The 15,216-nt window shown below is 38.6% G+C and overlaps 1 protein-coding gene across 1 annotated transcript; it reads left to right on the top strand.

The window, feature by feature from the left end:
* Positions 1–7,198: 7,198 nt before the first annotated feature.
* On the top strand, positions 7,199–13,807 carry KCNJ8 (potassium inwardly rectifying channel subfamily J member 8). Its single transcript, XM_090275480.1, has 3 exons — positions 7,199–7,561; positions 8,382–8,825; positions 12,723–13,807. The coding sequence occupies exons 2-3, from the start codon at positions 8,452–8,454 to the stop codon at positions 13,621–13,623; spliced, it is 1,275 nt and encodes a 424-aa protein (XP_090131606.1). The 5' UTR covers positions 7,199–7,561; positions 8,382–8,451; the 3' UTR covers positions 13,624–13,807.
* Positions 13,808–15,216: the final 1,409 nt, after the last annotated feature.

Genomic DNA, 15,216 nt, shown 5'->3' with positions numbered 1-15,216 from the left:
CTGGCATTTTTGAAAGGTGGCAATAAGGAGTCACCCAACAAGGAGTTCTGGAAAATGTCAAGTTTCTCTTTCCAAGCACTGCATGAGTCACTGATTTTTCAAAACATAGTGACGTGAAAGCTTAGCAATAGATTAGGATGTTGTTGGGAATTGCTCTTTCCCAGAGAGCTTCAAAAATGCCTGTGAAGAATTCCTATAGCAAGATAGATCCCAGGCTCATGAGAACTTGCCTTTCTTTGGCACAAGACTATCAAGGCATAATTTCAAGGCCTGGAAAAATGAACAATGACAGCTGCTATTCCTCATCTTCTCTTGGAAAAGACCCTATCAGCTTTATTTAGTACTAACATTTTGTACCCTCCCAGCAGAAAATATTTAGGATGGGCACTCTCCACTTGACCGAAGGAACCACTTTTCTCTTGGAGACACAATTACAGCAAAACAGACTTGTTGATTCCTGGGTCCTTATTTTTATGACCAGCATCTTGGCTCGCTCTTGTTCAGTCCCCAGTGTATTGGTTAAATTCCAGAGTTGAAGAGATGCCAGTGCGAGTATTGTCAGCACTCTGAAGGTTTGTGGGGTATCAGAAATAATACTCACATCTATAAATTATATTATGTTTTCTTTCCTTAGATTAAGAATGATAGTTAAATAATACAAGAGACTGAATCTATATCCTCCTCCCTTCCCACCTCCACCCCAGCTCTGAGATCTTTTTGACCATCACTAATCCAAAACCAGCCCTCATGTATGAATAAGAACTGACATGTTTTTTAAATTCCCACCAGAGGATTTTTTTATTGATTTGAGAGAGAGAAAGGGGAGAACAAACAGACAAACAGAGAAACATCGACTGGTTGCCTGCTGTACATGCCCCAACAAGGGATTGAACCCGCAACCTAGGCACACAGAATGATGCTCCAACCAACTAAACCACCTGGCCAGAGCAGAAATGACATTTTTTAAGTACTTAGCACAGACAAATCTCTAGCCTAAGCACTTATGTGGATTGTGTCTTTGTGTTCTCGTAACAATTCTACGAGCTTCTTATACCTGAGTGGGAGAGAGAAGCTCCAGGGAGAACTTTGAAACATCCTTCATTTTATTAGATGTATTTCTAGCTTCTCATTAAAGATATTTTAATTTGCGGGCCAAAGATTTTATATCTTATTCAATTCTTGCTCATTAAAAGTCTGGAGGGGCATAAAATAATGTTGCCAGGTGTTTATGATGTAACTGGACCATAGATTAACAGTCATTCCTTTGAGTCATTTCTTAGTGAGAAAGCCATAGGATTTGGGATCAGATGTTTTGAGTTTGCCATAACTTTCCACCTACATGGTATTGGATTTTAGGCAAGTCATCGAACTATACTCTAATTCACTTGTGTAAAATGAAGAAAATAATTAACACACAGCTGCCTCGAGGATTAGGTCAATGTTTTTTTACAGCCTAGTATATGCAGGCTTTCAATCTTCATTCATGGGGTAAATCTGAATACACTTCCCACTTTTCCTATCTCATCTCCTGATTTTCTTTTTCTTCACCTGACATGTTGCACTTGTAACTGTTCTTTAAACACACCAAGCTATTTCCTGCCTCAAAGCCTTAATACTTGCTCTTAAGCTGCCTGAAGCATTCTTTCCTCAGTTCATCATCTAGCTAATTCTTCTCCAAAATGTCACCTTTTAAAAAGGTCTTTTCTTAACTCTATGTAAAATCGCTGGTCTCTGGCCCCAGTTACTTTCCATCCTTGTCCTGCTTTATTCTCTTTATAAATCTTGGCACCGTTGATAATTATATAATGTATTCATTTTCTACTTCTTTGCTAACAGCTTCTTCCCCAAGAATGCATTGGAGCAGGGGCTTTGTTTTGTTCACCTAGATATGTATTGAAAAGTAGTGATTGTTATGAATGTCCCCTTCCTGACTTGCTAATTCACACCTGTGAGCATGCATAATACTAAAGAATTGAACATGCAAGCTGGATGAAGGTCTTTTTCGTAAATGGCTGTGGTGGACATCCTTCAAAAATGGGGCAACCTAATTTAAAGGAGAGTCGGGCTTTTTGCACAGAAATAGATATCTCAGAAAGATGTGTTCTCTGAACTCATTGGAAAAGATAAGTATGAAGAGTTATATTGTCATTCCCATTTCATGATAACTCCAAAAAAGTGAGTTTATAACATGCTGTTTTGATTACTAGTTTATGTAACAGTTTTATTAAGTTGATTCCAAAGCAATATGTTCCAGTATGTGGTTTATATGAGGACACTAATAAAGCAGCATAGCAAGCAAATAGACCAAACTTTATTTGAGCTGCTCACATGAATCATTTCCATTGTCATTTTGAAGGCTATCCAAATTCTTAACATCTAATAGGAAATCCAAGAGTTCAAAATTCACAAGTTGAACCAAAGGCAAGGTCATCATATGCTAAGCCTTCACCTTTTATCTCAGGAGTACTTTCAAGGACTTTATCGATTTGTGTTTGCTAACCAGAGTAACAAACAATTGGGTAAAGCATCAACCTAATACTTTTTCCATTTGTTTGAAGGCCCATGACAAACTCGGTTTCTTGAGAGAATGAGTATTGCAGAAACTTCTTTGTCCACAAATAAAATGCTCATAGGGTCTAAAGAAAACCTAACATATTTACTTATACATGGACAGATATTCTTGAATTGCTTTCCAATTGCATAACTTTCTCTGGCATGCAACATAAACAGATTCCACCAGGATTCCTAAATAGTCAAGAAAATCCTAAGATTTTAAAAGTTATTGCAGCTCCTTTCTAAACTTTTTACTGCTGTCGCCTAGGAGTAGTGCACAAATAAGTCTGCACTCCAAAAAGAACAATTAGGAGTATTATAAAACAGTTAATAAAATGCATGTATTTCAGTGGATGACAGCAAAATAGTAATTAAATAAGTAAACAAAAAAACAAAAATCTCTGAATTAGTGAATGGATTCTTAAAAGATTAGTCAATTTCCTCCACGATTTTTTTCGGAGGAATATTTAAATATTATTTGGACCATAATATGAGAAGAGGAAGGGTCAACTGGGGAAGAACTGGGGATCAATCAATAATAAGTACTTTTGATCACCTACTGTTTGTCCAGAAGGACCTTTGGGGGTTACAGATCTGTTTCCATTAAGCTCAAAATCAAGTTATTAAAGAGAAACACAGCCAGCAAATGCCAAGCACAGTTAAGTGTTGCTGATCGGGAGTGGTTTAGGAGATTTGCTGAGGAAACAAGGGGTGGATGGTTTGAAGGGAGGAAAGCAATAAGGTAAAGAGAGAAGGGAGAGGTGATAAGGAGGGGAATCTTTGCAGACAGGTAAGGCCATAGACTTCAAAGAGATCTCCACACTTCAGATGACCTGTGTGAACTGTGAGTGATGGTGGCAAAACCATGAAGGAAGAAGAGATGAGAGTTAGAGTAGAGGAAGCAAGAGAGAAACACCAATTTTGGAGCACTGTTTCTTCTTCCTTCATTTGACAAGTATTCATCGAGAACCTGCTTCTCTGAGCTAGGAGCAATTCCAGATACTGGGCATATGGTGATAACAACGAACAACGTGTGCTCATGCAGCTCCCATCCAGGGCAGAAAAACCAGTTAAAGGAAGAAGACATAAAGGGTTGGTTTAAAAAATGTTAGAAAGGGAATGGAAAGAGAAAATCTATAACATTTTTATAGTACGCATTTATACCGTTTTCTATATGGCTATTTGAGGCATCCTATTGTCAAAATTGCTTACTAATGTCTTAAATTTTGAGCATTATTGTATATATATATATATATTAGTGACATTATTTTGAATTAGTCAACTTAAATTTTTGACTAATAAAAAATAAGGTATAGCTTGTTACTTTAAAACAAGTCAAAATGATTTAAAATAGCGTATTTTGAAGAATATATCTCATTAGAAAGAAATATTGAGTCCTGAGTATGCATTGTAGCAAGAGAACATCATTTTCTTAGGATTCAGATATGGATTTATTTGTTGAAAATCTCATAATTCTCCTCAGCAGTTCATCTCTTCTCATTTCAATTTTCCTACTATTTTTGTCACCCCAGTAAATATCCACAGTCATCTTTGACTTTCCCTTCTTCCCATACTGACTTTGTATAGCAGTCCTTTTGTATATATTTGGATATTGCCTATTGACATTGCTTATTAGCCCCAGACCTTGTTCCTTCTTTAATCAATATAGTAGTTTCCAGTGTCCTCTTCTGCCTGTCAATTACAGGATCTTGGAGCCTGAAGGGAGGGCATCTATTAGCAACACCATCATAGCCTCTGCTTCCTGATCAGTCCTGCTAAAGCAGGCACTTTTGTGTTTTCTCTAATCAAAATCTTTCTATGGCTTACCCCTACCTACTGAAGACTGTGCCCAGGCTCCTTTATTGAACACTTATGGCTGTCTGTGTTTCTTTTTGAGGTCCTGAAATGTTTTGCAACCCTATCTTTCCATTCATTGATTCAAAAGGATTCTTTGAGCACCTCTGTAATTTGAGATGTGCTAGAGGTTTGTGTTATAAAGATAAGCAAGTCACAGTCCTGCTCTTCAGCAACCCTTAGTTTCATAGGTTGTATATGTGGAGGTGAAGGGACAAGGACATGAATAACCCATTACATGTTGAGAGTGGTGGTGAGAGGATGTGCCCAGGGAGGAATGGACTCAAAAATCTTGCTATCTTGCTGACTTTGCTTCATCAATGCTGTGGAGAGCAGGCCCAATAAAATGACATTGGTCCAATCAAGACAGCATAAAATATATAAAAACAAAGTGGAGTCACTCATGTCAACTAAAATGGCTTTCAGTAAGCCATGACACTTTAGTTCAAGAGGAAAACTGTATAAAGACGCATCTGGCAAGGGGCCATACTTAAGATATCTACCCACGTGGCCAAACCGACATGTCTGACAAGGATAACAGCTACGATACCTGCCCATGTGATCAGAGCAGCCATGTCTGCAGAGCGGGACCACCCATAGAGAGGCTCCTGGGGAAATTCCACTCTTGCTAGCAGGGGTATCAAGCAAACAGCCACGTGCCACCCATAAGTGCTTGGACAAATTCCAAACTTGGCATCAGGGGTGCCAAGACATTTATTGGAAGGAAACAGAAGGGTGGAGTACACCGCTTTTCAGGTATAACGAGGCAGGCTCCAGACCACTGCTGAGACAGCCAAGCTCCTCACACCAGAGTCTGCTCCATGCCATGCTGATCTCCCTTGGCATCAGCCACCAGAGGCTCTGCCCTGCTGAACCGAGGACTTCACCTGCCCTGCTGCCCATCTGGCTCCAGAGATTCTTCCTTGCAAGATGTTGACAACTCCTCTGCCCACCATGCTGTCTCCTGGACCTGCAGACTGAGGTTCTGGGACTTGGGTTCATTATCCCACACTGATTGCTGTGTGTTTGTGTGTTACAGTTCTCTTAGAGTATTGGAGTGTCGGTAGGATATTAATGGATATTGATGTTCTATTTTGAGTGAACCTGCGTTCAATAAAAGTTGAGTGAATAGCGTGGTCACTGTGTGTGACTCTTGTCTATTCCTTGGTGGCAGACTGCTTAGCAGGCAGCTATAGGAGCAGCTGCCCGGCTGATTTATAGGAAAGACTATGTCATGTCACAAACAGACACTTGTGACAAATGCTGATTCAATTAGTTCATTATTAAAACATAAACCACTGTTGTCAAGACTCCCTAACTTTTTTCATGATGTTCCCCTTTCTTTAGAATGTCTTGTTTCTGCTTTTCTATATATTCCAAATACATCCCATCTTTCAAAGACTAAATCAGATGCTGAGTAATCCATGAAGTTTTCTTAGTGTCTTTAGTCTCAATATCTCTCACTTGAATTTTTGTGGCATTTCTAATCACATCCTTGCTTTTGTGAGTTTATTGTCAAAGTCTTGTCTCTCTTTACTATAACTGTCTTCTTCGTAAGAACAGAAACTATGCTATAAACCTAAAAAAAAGAAAAAGAAAATATTCACAAAATAGGTGCTCAATGAATGTTACCTGAGGTAAAATAATAGGGCATGGGTAACATCCAACTCAATTATAAAATAGAACAATGAAGGGACTGACTATACAAATTGATCCCTACACACTTGCAGAAAAAAATATCAAATAATGTACTGTAAAAATTGATGACAGTGGAGAGGAGAATTACTACTATCAGACTAGGATCTCCAGGCTTGAAGGGGTTAAATGGATGTATCCACAAGGGGGAAAATATTCTTTTTTTGCCTTCATTAAAGACTAATTTTAGATCTTGTGATAATTAAATGAACAACTTTTTTTTATGCTCCATATACTTTCTGCCCCAAGTCTTGGAAATACATGAAATTTCCAAGAATTAAAGTTTCCATTAAGACAAATGCCAAACCAGAAGGCTTGACCTGCAGAGGAAGCCATTTGTCTTTGCTGGCTCTTTCACAAAAAGCTATAGAAAGATATTTACTGTATAATCTTTCTCCTGTGAAATTGCTCTGTTTAATCATTTAAACCATCAAGACAATATAGAGAAGTTGCAACAATTCAGAAAGCAACCAAGTACTACTGAAGAATGACCATTTGAGTTCTGAAGTGTTGACAGCAGTCCCTGTTTGGGGCAAAATTTCTAATTGGAAGATACTTTGAATGTGTCTTTCTTTCTTTCATTCTTCTACTTGGTGTGTGTGCGTGTGTGTGTGTGTGTGTGTGTGTGTTCATGTGATTTCCTGAGAACTGGATAATTTGGCTGGTGAAGAAATAGTTTGCTATGATGGTTTTCAGAACACCTTCCACTTGTATCATCCTTACTAAATGGAAATTTAAGATCATTAAATGTGTAAGGACAGCTTGAAAGCTGCAAAGGACTATTTTTCTTATCTCTACATCTGATTTCATTCAATCTTAGGTAGTCCAGTTATTTACCAAGGTTACAAAAAAATTTTCTTTACGTCAGTGAACTTAGACTCATAAAGTTCTCTCCCCTGGGCAAGGAGCCTTTTAAAGACAAGTGTGTCACGCCTGAAGCAGGGGGTCACAGCTACTGGAAAATGAGCTGGTTCTACAGGTCCCGCCCATCCCCTGTGGCCACTCCCTCTGGCGGGCTCCCTATCTCCCCGGGACGTGCCCCAACAAGTCCCCGACAACCCCACCTCTTCTCCTACCCCCACTGGGCAACCTCCCCGGCCTCAGAGGTCTGGGGCGCGTCAAAGCCCCAACTGGGAGGCTGATTTGTAGAGCATCATCCCCGAGTAAACTCTCTCCTCAGCCCCTCCTCTGCCCACTTCAGAGGCCAAGGGAGTAGAGCTGAGCAGGGGCAGGGGAAGAGCAACACCCATCCCCCTTCCTCCAACCCTTTCCGCGTTCAGATTCAATTGCACCTTTTATTGTTTTAACTCTTCTTCCTAGGACGCGCGGCTCCGGGATCTGTCCCTCCTGCATTCGCGATCCCAGCACCCGCGCGCCCGGATGGGAGCGCGAGGGACCTGCCCGTGGTCGGCAGGCGTTTGCCAGGACGTGCCGCTGCCACACCCGCTGCCCCGAGTCTGTAAGTTTCAACCCTCCTACTGGGGAGCGAAGGGAAAGTCTGTCCGCATCCCTGCAAATGATTTAAAATGCAAAACACAGCAGAAGTTTGCAGTGTTGGGTGGACTTTTCGGGACACACACTTTATCCCCAGCACGCAGGCTTTTTTTTTCGCGTTTTCCCTGCAGCTTTGCATGTTTGATTTCTTCGTTGCAAAAATAGTTTTTAATTTATAATATTATGAATTCCGATGGGAAGTATTTTTAAGTGCAACTAATGCTTAAAATTTAAAATACTTTAATAATTTTCATGTTACATGGCACATCGCTTATTATTTTGTCAAATTACACTAAATGTTATTCATACTGAGCAAGAGGCAATGGCCTCTTCCTTGCCTACTTCTAAAAATAATGAAGGAAGAATTTCCCCTCTTTACGTTTTGTATTGCTGTATCATGTACATACTTTAGTAACTCGATCGCGATATCCAGCTGGCCTTAATTTTCGTTTTAGACGTCGCCACGTGCTTGTATGCTTGCACTAAACTACAGACGCCGTTAATCTGGGAGCCTGCTGTTTACAGGAAGCCTCCTAAATTTTTCTTAACTAAGGCTCTACCCATATATGTTCAAAATGATAAGGACAATTGAAGCAGTTCTGGTTTAGAACAAATAAATTTCCGAGATCCCAGGACTGAAGAATGGACTACATTCGTGTTAGATTAGTAAAATCCTACCCTTAGCTTTGTGCGTCACTTTGAATATATAGACAAAGCCCTAAATGCAAAAACTGAAGAGGGGAGGAAAAACGGGGGAGCAGTTAATTATCGTTTCCCTCGTGCAGGAGGACGAGTCTCTGGAGAAGGAGAGGCAGGTTCGAGACAGGTGAATAGGCTGGCTATGGTGACAGGACGATGTTGGCCAGAAAGAGCATCATCCCGGAGGAATACGTGCTAGCGCGCATCGCGGCGGAGAACCTGCGCAAGCCGCGCATCCGAGACCGCCTCTCTAAAGCCCGCTTCATCGCCAAGAGCGGGGCCTGCAATCTGGCGCACAAGAACATCCGTGAGCAAGGCCGGTTCCTTCAGGACATCTTCACTACCTTAGTGGACCTGAAGTGGCGCCACACGCTGGTCATCTTTACCATGTCGTTCCTCTGCAGCTGGCTACTCTTCGCCATCATGTGGTGGCTGGTGGCCTTTGCTCACGGGGACATCTATGCTTACATGGAGAAAAGCGGAATGGAGAAGAGCGGTTTGGACTCCACTGTGTGTGTAACTAATGTCAGGTAAGAACTCAGTGGGAGGAAGCAGGGGTCGAAAACAGTGTAGGAAGAAATACGTTAGATCCCTCTCTTATCACTCCATTTGGCTGAAAGTGAAATAAAGGGCTTGCTTTACTACCTTAAGAAACAAAAAGGCAAAAAAAAAAAAAATAAAAAGCTAATCTAACATATTAAAAAATATTTTTTAATGCGGCTTTATGGATGAGGCATCTCTGAAAATGTAAAGCTTCAATCTCTTAGGCTAGCCTTGAAAATACTATACCAGTTAATTTAAAAAATTGTTGTTTGAAGGATTCCACAGAGTGCCTAACTCTAAATAAATAAGTAAATACATACATACACACATTTAGTTTTCAGTATGAAAAAGTGGTAGTCCGTAGTTCCAGTGTCCACAGGTAAATATCTTGTGCAAATGCTACTAGTACTTTTTCGTGACTTCTTTTACCCATGGCATTTTCAGAAATAATGAGAAAAATGGGAAACACTGGTGGACAGGTATCCTAGATTTAAAATCCATTAAATGAAAAAAATAAATACAAGCCTCTCTTAATTAAATAGCCTGTTGATTGCATTGGAGTCCAAAATTAAAAGTTATGTTAAGATTCAGAACTACAAAAAATTAAAATTTTAATGAAAATTAGTCCAACTGTTTCATGGAGGAGATTATGTAGAAGCCACTTCATGTTGTGGTTTTCTTTAAAAGTTTTAATAGGCTAGGAACAAGACATTTTTTAGATTGCCTAACTTTTGCTTCATTCTCTTATAAGTATTTCAAAGATTACAGTGAACTTGAGTTCAGTGATTCTTCTCTCATATTTTCACAGGGCCTAAGAACATTTAGTTGGAGTGAGTAGTCTCTTAATTTTTTTTTTTTGAAGATGGAAATATATCATTTATATCAATTTCAAAAATGAAGCAAAACAATAGTAATAGTACTAGAAGCTTGTCCAGGACATTTTATGAACGATATTTCAAATGCACATAATGCATAAAGCAAAGCAACTTGAGCAAGCACCATTCTGCTAGGAAACTGCAAAGAATGAGACCTTTACTGATTTTATGAAATGAACACACCACTGCAAGAAGCAGAGACCCAAACTGTAAACTTGTCCATCCTTCCATTTCCTAAGTATCTGTGATGCCAGCATGCCAAGGAGGGATTTGTGTGCAGAGATCACATGCCACAGATTTCAACTAGGATTTTGAGTGAAGAAAACTATATGTAATCGATCTATTGCCTTTACCATCAAGTAGATATTTTCTTGTCTTAAACTTATCCACAAACTTTTGTCTCAAAGAAAATAAAGGTGAAAAATATAGTAGATCATCAGTACATCAGATATAAAAGAAACAGTGAAAACACTATGTTTAACAGGTATTTATAGGTCAGATATCAGTATCTATATTTCTCCTAAGAAAAAATTTGGCACTTATATTAGTGACTGACTTTCATATTAAGATACACTTTTAATAAATATGTAGTAGATACTCAAAATGATAAAAGAAGTAAAAATTATAAACCTTGAAAATAAATGACAGATTTTAGTTATAAGACAAACATACTGGCTTTTCCTGTAAAAAAGAACTCATTAAGCAATTTATTAATGATGTATCATCAAAAGTGATATCCTTTCTATGATTTTTAAGAGAACTTTATAGAGTTCACTATTAAAAGCTGTTTACTGCTAGCCCTCATTTTTCACAAGATGTGTTCTGAAGTATGGTTATTCCCCTGATGCATTCCTGCTGGTGCGAACATTCAGTATGAGAAATGGTGTCAAAATACAATGAGACAAAGTTGATTTTATCAGCATAACAATTTTAGCATTTTAAATTGCCCTTTTTATCTAAAAAACTATTTGACATCTTTAAGGTTAAATCTTATAGGTTTTATTTTAACATTATGATACTATTTATACTTTAATCTCAATATACAGTTTAATCATAACAAACCATACATAATAAAAAAAGTTTACTCAAAATATAGAAACAAAAATTTCTATTCTCTCCCAAAGTGGGTTTTAAAAAGATGACTAATAACCTTTATAATTCTTTGCATTTCCTTTCTGTCGTAAGTCCATTATCTTACCATATCATCGTAATTGGAAACAACTCATTGTGATGCATACTCACCAGTATGTCCAAATAATATTTCACCATTTTCTCTTTATAATGGCTCACTTTCCCTTTCATGTGGGATAACTCTCTACCATGAGTCAGAAATAAATTAGCATATCTCTTCTATTATTCAGTCTAAATTGCTCTGGAGTAGAACAAACCAGCAGCTAAACACTTTCATCTCTTGAGGTAGTATATAGCATGACTGGTGTCCATTAAAGGCTGACTCTTACACCAAATAATGTGCAGAATTAAATTATTTCCTAAAATAAACTCTTCATAATAAGGCCAATGAATAGCCTCTCGAACTATTACAACCAAACATTTAAAGACAGCATTAGACTGCTTCCCAAAGTGTGCACATATTATTAGAAACCAACATTGTGTCCATGCCCCTCTTCTGGGTCCATTCTTATCCTTTGCCATGCTTTTGGATCACATGGCATATTTTGTGTAGTAGTTACAGTGAAAAGTAACTACTGTGGTTTTCCATGAAGAAGGCAATTTCCACATTCCACTTAAAACCTAATCAAAATAATCTGTGTATGCTTGCTCACTCCTCATGGCATCCCACCAAAGTACAGTGTATACTCAGTATTCAAATGTTTAAACATTTTGCTTACTCTTTGTGTGTGGCAGTAACAGATAAATCATACTTTGACAGGTGCCCTACGTATGACTTATCTCGTATAAAATTAGAGAAGTTTGACATTGGAGTTTGGGAAACACACAGGGCTGATGTCATTTCTGTTAAGAAGCCGTAGCGGTAATTAATATATGGCTAAGTGAATAAATTAATGTTAAGAATAATCAAATGCAGTGATTCTCAACCAGGGGAATAAATACAAGTCTTCTGAGAGCTTGTCAAATTTCTTATCTAGGTCCAGTTTGAACCTACCAAATCAGTGTTTAATTCACAGAGATATAGAAGAAATAATGCAATTTGCAAAAGTTCCCAAGAAAATCCTGCCATTTGTTGACTTTGTCCCTTTGTCCCCTTCAGAGCACTAGGCCATAATTGAGAGCATTCAAGTGCTTATTAATTATATGATCTTGATACAGTCATTTACTCATCTCTGCTTCAAATTCTTCCTTTAATAGCTTCAGCATTCTCTAGACGAAATAAGACGAGTAAGAAAACATTTTTTCTTTCCAAATGGCAAAACATTCTTTTTTATTAAAATACTAGTTTTTAAAACACTAGTATTTTGTCCTACTTTTTTAACACTGTGCTTTCTGTATATGAGGAAAACAATAAGTGTTAGCTAATGAACATGAGTTAAAGGCTGTGAATAATAAGTGCACTCATTACTCTGTATCTTCCATATGACTCAAGTCACTTAAAAATAGGAATGCAATAAATAATAAGCATCTACCTGGTAGAAATGTTCACAAACTATGTTTTTGTAAAAATAAATTATTTCACAAAGTAAAATGTGCTATAAACATAAATACATATATTCACTATTTTAAAATTTTCACAGAAGTAGGCCCATGATTACATGACCTAAAAAACATTAATAGTATTGTATCCTAGAAGTCTGGAGGTAGATGCATGCAAAAAAGAGAGAGACCACAGTGATTGTGTTTGAATTAGACATTTGACACATTAGCCAGTCTTTCCAAAGACTTGTAATAGCCTTTGGCAGAAGAAAATGGCAAATTCAGTTTGGGCATTTCATCCTAGACAAAATAATGCTTTTGATGTTGTTAGCTTGGCATGTTATTCCATCATTCACAATTTGATCTAATGGCATCGTTTTCTGCTATTATTCCTTACAGGTCTTTTGCCTCTGCTTTTCTCTTCTCCATTGAGGTTCAAGTGACAATTGGATTTGGAGGAAGAATGATGACAGAGGAGTGCCCTCTGGCCATCACGGTTTTGATTCTTCAGAATATTGTGGGTTTGATAATCAATGCTGTCATGTTGGGCTGCATTTTCATGAAAACAGCTCAGGCTCACAGACGGGCAGAAACTTTGATTTTCAGTCGCCATGCTGTGATTGCAGTCCGAAATGGCAAGCTGTGCTTCATGTTCCGAGTGGGCGACCTGAGGAAAAGCATGATCATTAGTGCCTCTGTGCGCATCCAGGTGGTCAAGAAAACAACCACCCCTGAAGGGGAGGTGGTGCCTATTCACCAACTAGACATTCCTGTCGATAACCCGATTGAGAGTAACAACATTTTTCTCGTGGCCCCTTTGATTGTCTGTCACGTGATTGACAAGCGCAGCCCCTTGTATGATATCTCAGCTACTGACCTCGCCAACCAAGACCTGGAGGTCATCGTGATCCTGGAAGGAGTGGTCGAAACTACCGGCATTACCACACAAGCCAGAACCTCCTACATCGCTGAGGAGATCCAATGGGGCCATCGCTTTGTGTCTATTGTGACTGAGGAGGAAGGAGTGTATTCTGTGGATTACTCCAAATTTGGCAACACTGTTAAAGTGGCGGCCCCGAGGTGCAGTGCCCGAGAGCTGGATGAGAAGCCTTCCATCCTGATTCAGACCCTCCAGAAGAGTGAACTGTCCCATCAGAATTCTCTGAGGAAGCGCAATTCCATGAGAAGAAATAATTCCATGAGAAGAAACAACTCTATCCGAAGGAACAACTCGTCCCTCATTGTACCAAAGGTGCAATTTATGACTCCAGAAGGAAATCAGAACACATCAGAATCATGACAGCAAAACAGCCCCAAGAAGGTCTTTTTATCAAGTGCTGATGCCTTAAACAGAGCACTATTAGACTGTACCCGCGCTGGGACACAGTAATGGGTCCTTCTACGTCTTAATGCACTAAATGATATTCATATTTGAACAACAGCACTTCCTTTATCAATAAAACAGTAACACACAAGGTGGAGAATTCATGGCTCACACTTGTTTCGTACATGCAATATTTGCAATGATACGTTTAAGTTATATATAGAAAATAGTAAGCTCTCATTTCTCTCCATTTGAAACACAATTACATTAATAGTAATGGACCTTGAATACAAAAGGTGGCTAAGGAATGATTCTGTTTGAAAAACTTAGTGGATGAAACCACAGATCTCTGTTTCTGTTCTTCACTCTGGAAATACAAAGAGAATGGGGGGGGGGGCAAAATTGAATTAACATCTTTTGTATATCAACCAATATGCTGCCTTTTCCTTTTCCATGATGCTGCATCTGGTAAAAAAGCAGGAGGCAAAAACTGCTTAGCTCTACCCGCTTCTGAGCAGATTCTGTTCGTTCACCGGGTCCTTCACAATGACCTTCAGAGGTTTCCTGCTCCTCCTCGGGGCAGCTTGTTGGCAGAACTGGGTAGAGAGCATAGGAGAAAAGCTAGAACATTCCTTTCTCATTTTAGGACTGGATTCCCAACAATGACAGTTATTTCCTTCACCTTCTCACGTCTCCTTAAGAGCCTCCACAGGGAAATACTGTATTGAATATTTTATTAAAATATTTTCATTGTAGGCACTGTGGTTTTGTGATTCCTCTTTCACAAAATTTTCCTTGGTTAAATCTCAAGGGAGAAAAAGAACATTCTTAGAGGCATGTGAAACCGTGATAACACCTCTGACATCTCTCTATCTCTCAGTCTCTCTCTGTCTCTGTCTCTCTCTCTCTGTCTGTCTCTTTCAGGGCTCTGAAACTCTTTGTTTAATTTCTATTTCAAGTTTTAAAATGTTCTCTGGGCTCTTTTGTCTGAGCCTGATGTGTCATGGAAATCCTGTAACTTTTTTTCTTTGACTCTCCCACCTCACATCTTAAAACTGCACCTCCTTGCCAGTAATATCTGAATTCAGGCCTGGAATATATAGATTTAGTGTTATCTCAATTGCCAAAGTGAGGTTTTCCATCAAGGGTGGATTTAATTATTCTTAGCTCCTGAGATTTCAAGGGAGGGGTAAAGTCACAGAGAAAAGTACTAGGCTTATGGGTTACTTCTTAATTCTTATATTTCACATGAGTAAACATCAGAAAGCTGGACTCTAATGTAGCTTTTTATACAGATTTTTTTATTCTGTATTTCTTTACTTCATTTATGAACATTGTAATAGGAGGATAACCATACATATATTCAATACTATCTTAAACAAAAGACTTGTGATTCTAACCTGAGGAATGGAAATTATCAGGTTACTGGGTTCATTATTTCTGAAGACTTCTAACCACTCCTGGAACTTCAGACTCATAAATCAAAAAGATATTTGAAGCTCCACTTGGATATTGAATATGCATTTAAAATCTTTGCCGTCTAAAACCAAATGCTTCATTTCCAGTAAC

This window comes from Furipterus horrens, unplaced genomic scaffold (genome assembly GCF_987537825.1).
Source record: "Furipterus horrens unplaced genomic scaffold, mFurHor1.1.pri manual_scaffold_4, whole genome shotgun sequence".
Taxonomy (NCBI): domain Eukaryota; kingdom Metazoa; phylum Chordata; class Mammalia; order Chiroptera; family Furipteridae; genus Furipterus; species Furipterus horrens.
The sequence above is the reverse complement of the archived record's forward strand: the minus strand, read 5'-3'. Positions and strand labels throughout refer to the sequence as shown.